Genomic DNA, 8,439 nt, shown 5'->3' with positions numbered 1-8,439 from the left:
CAGCCACTAGCAGCTAACAATCGCCGTACTAGCAGCAGCCACTAGCAGCTAACGATCGCCGTACTAGCAGCCGACACTAGCAGCTAACGATCGCCGTACTAGCAGCAGCCACTAGCAGCTAACGATCGCCGTACTAGCAGCAGACACTAGCAGCTAACGATCGCCGTACTAGCAGCAGACACTAGCAGCTAACGATCGCCGTACTAGCCCACTAGCACCCGACGTCGACGTACACGTCCGGAGTCGTCGGCTGCCCTCCACCTCCGTCGCCGCTGCTCCTCACCGCTAGATCCATCGGTGCCGACGTCGCTTCCGCCGGCCGCGATTCCATCGGACACTGGGCGGGCGGATCCCCGCCGCCTCCTGCCACGATGACGAGTCTGTTTGGGAAGGTACCGTGGAGCTGACTGGACGTGTACACGCCGTCGTGCACGCCCTGCTGAAGCGTGTGCGTCAGGTTGTGGCGCCGGAGGTCGCAGTTGCGCCGGAACACCTATTGAACGCAAACGAACGGCCGCGTGAGCTCGCGCACTTTGTCTCGGTTTAGCATCGAAATCTAAGATGGCGTCTGTTAACGATATTTAAGATGCTCACGCCTTCAAATTTTCTGCACCACTGTTTTAACGATGTCTAAATTTTAGATGGCGTCTGTGGTAATTAGGAGTTCAACGATCACGCAATCTTGCCACTGTTTTAACGATGACTAAATCACTGTTTTAACGACGTTTAAATGCACGATGGCGTCTGTGGTAATTAGGAGTTCCACAATCACGCAATCCTGCCACTGTTTTAACGATGACTAAATCACTGTTTTAACGATGTTTAAATGCACGATGAGGTCTGTGGTCATTAGGAGTTCCACAATCTTCACGCCCTCAAATTCTGCGCCACTGTTTTAACGCAGCAGCGAATCTCATTTGCTCTCGATTGATTTATCACCATGCAGACGTTTTTATTGTCTGATTTTCTTGTGAATAGTCTGTTTATTCTTGTGAAAAGAATTTCGTTCGCCTTGTATTAGTGCAGAAGTATCGACGATTTAATTAGCGTGATTAATTAGAACAAATTATTAATCCTAAATTCGTTACAAAAACGCAAAATGGCGATATTCCATCTAGCCACAGACAAGCAGGTTTTGTGATAATTATAGCGGTATAGAGTGACTAGGTACCATGCCCGTACTACGGACGTATGCCAGGCTACAATACATATTATTAGCATGAACACTAATTATTTGCTGTACACGTGCTTCCAATATTATATGTCCGGCTTCAATACATATTAGCACGAGCACTAATATTCCTTGCTGTACATGTGCTCCAAATATTGGTACACATTGGTACACATTGTACGCATTGGCTACACTATACGGCGGCCCTCTCACCTTGCCACAGTCTGCGCAGTTGTACGGCTTGATGTCGGTGTGGGTCAACAAATGCGTCTTCAAGTTGCTGCGTTGGTTGAAGCTTCGTCCGCAGGTCGGACACTTGTGCGGCGAGTCGTCCATGTGCAGGATCTTGTGCACGGCCAACGTGCGAGACTGACAGAATCCCTTACCGCACTCCTGACACTTAAACGGCTTCTCCTTCGAGTGTATGTACCTAAAGATGCGCCAACGCACTCCCGTATTATAAACTTTAAACCTTTTTATGCGAAAATTTTGTCCTGAAATTTGAACAGCTTCTCCTTTGAGTGTATGTACCTATAGATATACGCCAACACGCATGTGAGGTCCTCTTATCATAAACTACCGAAATTTTTGCGACGAATTCGCAAACTTCAATGCTTCGTAAAATTGTTTTTTTTATAGGATGTTAGCTAGCACAACCATACACCTACGTATATCGACACCCGATCCGGTCTGAGAATAATATATATATTATATATAATATAATAATATTATAAAATATAATATAATATAAAATATAATATAATTAATTATATATATATATAATATGTGGTGGCATTAACAACCGGTTACCTGTGATCGCGCAGGTGGTCCTGTCGCCGGAAGGCTTTGTGACATATGTCGCACGTGTAGGGACGCTCGTCCGTGTGCGTGCGTTCGTGGATTAGCAGGTTGTAGGACTTGGTGAAGTGTCGCTGGCAGTATTTACAGATGAACTCTTTCTTGCCTCGGCGCGGGACGGGAGCGCGTCGTGCGGACTTCTCCGCTTGGAAGCGGTGGGGCGGGTACGGGAAACCCCGAAACGGCGCCAACTGAAGTGAAAAGCATGGGTTCATCTCTGGCAGTAATGGAACGGCGTTTTAACGAAAGATTACCGCTGAATATTATTTGTTCACAACTACAGCATTCGTTGAGGACTTACGAGGGTGCTATTGGATGTATAAATTGTTGAGAATGATTCTCAAATCTGTGGTTCGCACGTGCGTTTATATTTATTAATATCATTATAATATTTTATTATATAAATTATTATATAATAATATATAAATATATAATGTATACATAAATTATTATATATATTATTATATATAAATATTAATAATAATAACATTACTTTTTTCTAAAAAAATCGAGGATAGTGGTGTCAGCAAATCGGTTACCTGGCGTTTACTGGGAAACGCTATCTGCTCTGCTGATTTTCTTGTTTCCGCGTCCTCTGTCGCAGCTTTAGCGAGGTGAGCAAAGTCGAATTTTTTCCCAGGAGAAAATTCCGTCCGCGAAGCAAACGGTGGCCCCATTGCCCGAGGAATGTAGTATTCATTCGCCTCATACTGCTTATCAATAGAGAGTATTAAGCGTTAGATATATATATATATATATATAATTATTGCACCTGTGTTCGTTAGATATATGATATAATATATAATCATCCTCTAATAAACAATGTTGAATTAACAATGATATATAACGATATACTTATTGTAACAATGTATATATTTATTACATCGTATTATATCATATTATATATATATATATCTCATTATGTCGGATACCAACTACTCTGGTATACAAATTCTATTTTTTAAAACAGTGTAAGTTTCACGTAAACTTACACTCTATCAAAAAACTATAGAATTGAATTTTTATTGAGGAAAACGTGGACACTTCGTTTTATACCTTGATGAAAGGCACGCCCTCGCGGTAATCCCCAGTGCGGGCTGACGCTGGCATCTGAATATCGGTGATGGACATCGGAGGGTAGGAACATGGGTACGCCCAACCGCCCATACCGGAGCAGGCCATCGGGAAAATCGGATACGCGGCCGGCGAAATGTGCGGATAGACGGGCATGGGAATGTGGATAGGATGCGTGGAGTAGCCATCCAACATCGGGTGAAACCCGCTCAGTCCTATCGCAGGCGACAGCACCCCACTAGGAAACAAATCCGTCGCTGGAGGGCGCTGTTGTACGTGCAGACTCGCTACTGCGGCGGATGTGGGCGTGAGAGGTGGCGTCGGTGGAACTCTGTTCTCCGTTCGCGTCTCCGCTGCAACAAAAAAAACATCATCGATGAAAACGTGATGAATAAACACACCGACCGTTGTTAGTCACATCCGCCATCTTTGGTAAACAAGAGCGAGAGGTATCGCGGTCTAACATTTTAGCGTCTAATGTGTAAGAAGGCTGCCCAGCTAGGACCTGTGTATCATAACTAGCTCTAGTACTATAGCAGCAGGCCTGCGGCAACTGTACGCGGGCTATAGTACTAGAGCTATATGTCATAACATGATAACACGAGTGTATATTATATTGATATATATATATATATATATATATATATCAAGAGCGTATTAAGCATATATTGTAGATATTGTACGGTCTTGTAGATATATATATATATATATATATATATATATATATATATATATATTATACACTCCTGATAATAATACACCCAGGCTCACAGCAACAGCGATTTACTACGACGTTACATTTTCTGGATTCTTTTACACCGCACTGGAATGCAAAAATCTAAGTGTTATAATGGATGTCTATTTTCCTTTTAAATTGGCTCTTAGGCTAATTGCAACCGCGCGAAGCACACTCGAAGAAAAAACCCCGATAACGAGCTCTTCGAATTTCGCTATACGTGCGTGCTCGTGACATCGTCTCTAGCAATGACAGCTGGTCTGAATAACCACAGGCATCAATATTTAAGTTACAACATTTACGATATTTGAATATAATACGCGCACCGAACAAACCTCGCCAGCTGCGTTCGCGAAATAACCGCGAATGAGGGTTTCTAGTGCGCGTGCAGCGAACGAACGCTGTGTATTTGGACAAGATGTTTTTAGTTAAATTAGTGTACGCCTTTTTAAACACGATAGTAGTTCGGGAAGCATTAGATGCTATCGGAGCTAGTAAATGTTTCACAATCAGCGTTTAGTAAGCGTTCCCGACTCTTTCTAGTAGGCACACGGTGTCATAAATCAGTAACCGATCTTGCGATATATGCCGTCTCGAAAGACTAAGGGTTGGGTTGACAAGCCATGCTAACTATAATACACATATCTCCATCGCCTATCACGTGTAAATTGAAATTGTCGGCGCTCACGCAGTATTTCATGTCATCATTCGTTAATGAAATATCACATCAGTGTGGAAGGCATGGATAGTGTATGTACTTGAGTGAGAATGATAGAAAAGGATACGGAAAGAGACCGAGTGAGAGCGAGAAGGCAAGAGAGGAGGGAACGAAGAATCCCGGTAGAGAGGGAGAGATGCAGGGAGCCAGAGAAAGAGAGAGAGCAAGTGCGGGTGGAAGGAGAAGAGAGATATAGATCTAGAGGGGCAAGGGAGAACACTGTAAAAGAAAGCTAGTATGCGAATGAGACCCAAAATATATCTCTCGACTAACATTAGTAGCAGCTACATTTCCGCATCACGTAAAATCAAGAATTAATAATAGAAGACTACGTATCTACTACAGAAGACATACTTTCTATTATAGACTCTTGGTAAAATCAAAGACCATATATACTATATAGTATATAGTATTAAGTATATAGGGTCTTTGGTAAAATGCAGCCTAGCTTGCGAGACGAAGAGACACGTGGGGTTAATTCGCACGTCTTCCTATATCAAAGCTACACATACGCATCACATCCCCCACCCCTTCCAACACCTGCAGACTCCCGCTGCGTGGCTCAATCATCTGGTAGCTCTTTCCCGGGTTCTCGCTACAACTCTATCTATACCAGATAACCATATATATACTAACATACTATAACCAGTGCCAACTCTAAATAACCTATACTATATGCAGTTGATAGCGTAAACGCACGCATCTGTAGTTACAGACTCCAGCAGCAGCGCGATCGTGTGATAATTGCTCGCAGGCCGCTTGTCGTTGCTGTGCGCCCCGCTACCGTGCTGACGTCACTGACCCCACGCAGTCGCAGACGCTGATGGCGACAGAGCCAGGCGTGCAGCGCGTGTGTATCTGCTGCCATCCCGCGCGCTCTCACGCTCTCGGTCACATGGCGGTCCGAGGCGGTGCGAGGCGGTGTGAGGCGGCAGGGGGCAAGGTGTCACCGCTACCAGGTACCGCCTGGCAGCGACAGGATACCAGCTGGCGCGCTCGTCGTGACCCGACCACGGCAGCTCCCGGAGACCAAAATCGACTAGACTTGCACCCGCGTCTCTCCGAATCCTCACTACACCATAGACTATCAACACAGTGAAAAGACGGCGGTAACCGTCTATCGAGTCGCGAGCGCCACTCGGTTATCTCTTATCTGTACTCGCCGGCAAAAAAACGCGCGCGATCACGATCAGCAGACGATATCTATAGATCGACTGCCACTACGTGTCGAAAACTTATAACAGCGCCAATTAATACACAGTGGATAGCATTTTATCGGCCGCGCACATAGACTGACCCCACAGAGTCGTTAAGATTCCCTTTGGGCTCGGTTACTGGGACGTTACAGTCCGTCTAGACCACGCGTACGCTTGTCCGGGCGAGCGATTTAGAAAATGCAGGATCCTGCGCTCGCGCTCGGATACCGTGAAAGCAAGCGGGGGCTAGAGAACGGCAGACCGGCGCAATATATCACGGAGCAAGTCTGCATCTGTGGCAGTTACGACCCGCGCCAAGGCATCATTAGAAATTTGCCAAACTGCTTTCGTGAATGACGAAAAACACTTGCGCTCACTTTGGAAGCACTTTCCGTCGATTGCCTACGACAAATATTTACGTTATGGGCCGTATAATTGCACTACTGTATACAGGTAGGGCCCCCAAGTTGTTACAGGCCGCCTAGATGTACACATGCAACTGAAATTCGGCGCTCTTCCAATAACTCGTGTCTCGTATTACTAAGATAGAAGACACGCGTCGTATGGGAATTCGTACACGATTCCATCTCCCTTCGCTTTTACCCGTGTTTGAACCCGTTGATTACCCGTGTTGATTGGACCAGGAAAATTACGCAACCTCGGGCAGAGTTTATATAAACGATGATTGTTATTAAATCTTTATTGCATGTAATTCAAATACATATACATGTACTGAGGACAGTCTTTTTCATGGAGGAAAAAACGTGATTGATGCAATAGTGATCGCCCCGACTAAATTAACGATTGCTTGTATATAACGCGCTATGTCACTTGGATGGAAAATGCTAGATGCTATACCGACAACTATGGCAGGCTCATCTCCTGTGTCGCTATTATTTTAAATTAATAATAATTTATTATATAGGGGCAATATTATTAATTACTGACATGTTCGATATGTATATATGGTGGAATCGTATTTATTTCAATAAAAGAAACAATTTTCATTGAAATTCATAATGTACAGTGCCAGGCGTATGATCTACAATGATTACAGACGTATAACGTACAAAGATGGGCTTATATAACACAATAATACGCGTATGGCGTGCAGTAATAATGCGATGGATACGCCCAAGAGGTAATAAAACACTATTATTATATAGGTAAGGTTATTATATAGCAAGCAAATTATATAGGTATATAATAATAATGTATTATTAACATTATTATAATATTATGTATTATTATGCGTGTAATTATAATGTAATAACACATTATTATAATACTAAATAATGTACGTTTAGCTTTTTGATATGGAGATGGATGCACGTTTAAATATGCGAAATCTACGCGAGAGATACCCAGTAGAAGATTACGCGCGTTGGCTGGTAGCAGGGGTGAATAATTTGTCCCCTACTGGTTGCAAGCACACTCAGCAACCAAACATCTGGTCGCGTGTGACATGTGCAGAAACAGGTGAATTGTAGTTGAGAGTGTCGAGAGATCGATGCGTCATCATATCGGTACCATGGCGACTGCATGTTGCCATTCCCACATTTGTTAGCCGTTACTTGATGAGTTGTGTTAGCAGCCGAACGTTCGGCTTGCTACAAGAGCGGCAATCCATCACGGCTGGTCAACACTCCAACCGACAGGCGTACACAGGTATATAATGTTCAGCGTATTTTACTGCAACGCCCTAAGTTCGTTGCTTCACGAGCCACTGAGGTCTGACGCACAGGAAGCGAGCAGACGCAAACAGCACAACTAGGTTAGTTCGACCAGTGTGCCTAAGGCATCGTAATACTAATTACTATTACATGTATTTAATAATTATATTAATTAAATTACTATTGAATTACAATTGTAATTGCTATTGTAGTGCTGTAAACCCATAGCCACAAGTTCATATTATCAAGAGTACATGATAGAGATCTCTATTATGTACTACTGATATTATACAGACATAGAGATGCCGCATCTGATCAGAGGGTTTTGCAACACTATCACTGGCCGAATCAAACGGTAGCATTTGATGTGTTTGGCAGACGAACGACGTGTGATTGCTCCGGACATGTCTAAGACCCGTTGATTCGTGTTTCTTGTCTCGCAGCGCCCGCGCACAATGATGAATTGTAATAAAGTGAAATTAATTCGTCTACACCGATCCGGGAAACTGGCGAGTTTTTGTCTACAGCGTTATACCGCACACATCCGCGAATTAACGATCGAATTAATTGGCACAGCATACATGATGTGAGCGAATGAAAATATGGCGCTCGAATGTCTTTAACGTTGGAATGCTGTGGTAATGTACTGAAGGTGATTGTACGATTAAATCCCAGTCTATACTATAAACTTTACGCCAATCCGTCGGCGCGATTTTGTTCATGCCTTTTCTCCTAGTCCGATCTCCTTCGCTATCGCGCTCGCTCTCACTCGCTCCCTTTCCCTTTCCTTTTCCCATTTTTATTCCACTCTCCCTCTTTCTATTTATCTCTCAATACCCTATCTCTCTCTTTTCTCTTTCTCTTTCTCTCTTTTTCTCTCTCGCTCTCTCTTTCTTTCTCTCTCTCTCTCCCTCTCTCTCTCGGTCCTTCGCTGTCTCTCTCTCCCTATTCTATCTCTCTCTCTCTCCCTCTCTCTCTCGGTCCTTCGCTGTCTCTCGCTCTCTCTCTCTCCC

At 43.8% G+C, this 8,439-nt stretch overlaps 1 protein-coding gene across 2 annotated transcripts in view; it reads right to left on the bottom strand.

Moving 5' to 3' along the window:
* Window positions 1-36: 36 nt before the first annotated feature.
* LOC106808226 (protein odd-skipped-related 2-like) overlaps window positions 37-8,439 on the bottom strand; it is a 24,396-nt gene continuing 15,993 nt past the window's right edge. The window contains exons 2-6 of one of the 2 annotated variants that reach the window (XM_014810850.1): window positions 3,086-3,456; window positions 2,569-2,742; window positions 1,982-2,220; window positions 1,385-1,601; window positions 37-493 (exon numbers count right to left, since the gene is read on the bottom strand). In XM_014810850.1, the coding sequence (XP_014666336.1) occupies window positions 212-493; window positions 1,385-1,601; window positions 1,982-2,220; window positions 2,569-2,742; window positions 3,086-3,456 (1,283 nt within the window). In that variant the 3' untranslated portion in view covers window positions 37-211. The remainder of the gene's footprint in view (window positions 494-1,384; window positions 1,602-1,981; window positions 2,221-2,568; window positions 2,743-3,085; window positions 3,457-8,439) is intronic. The other variant, XM_014810851.1, reaches the window with a different exon arrangement.

Source organism: Priapulus caudatus, unplaced genomic scaffold, assembly GCF_000485595.1.
Source record: "Priapulus caudatus unplaced genomic scaffold, Priapulus_caudatus-5.0.1 Scaffold261, whole genome shotgun sequence".
Taxonomy (NCBI): Eukaryota; Metazoa; Priapulida; class Priapulimorpha; order Priapulimorphida; family Priapulidae; genus Priapulus; species Priapulus caudatus.
Note: the sequence above shows the minus strand (reverse complement) of the source record. Positions and strands in the feature narration are given on the sequence as shown.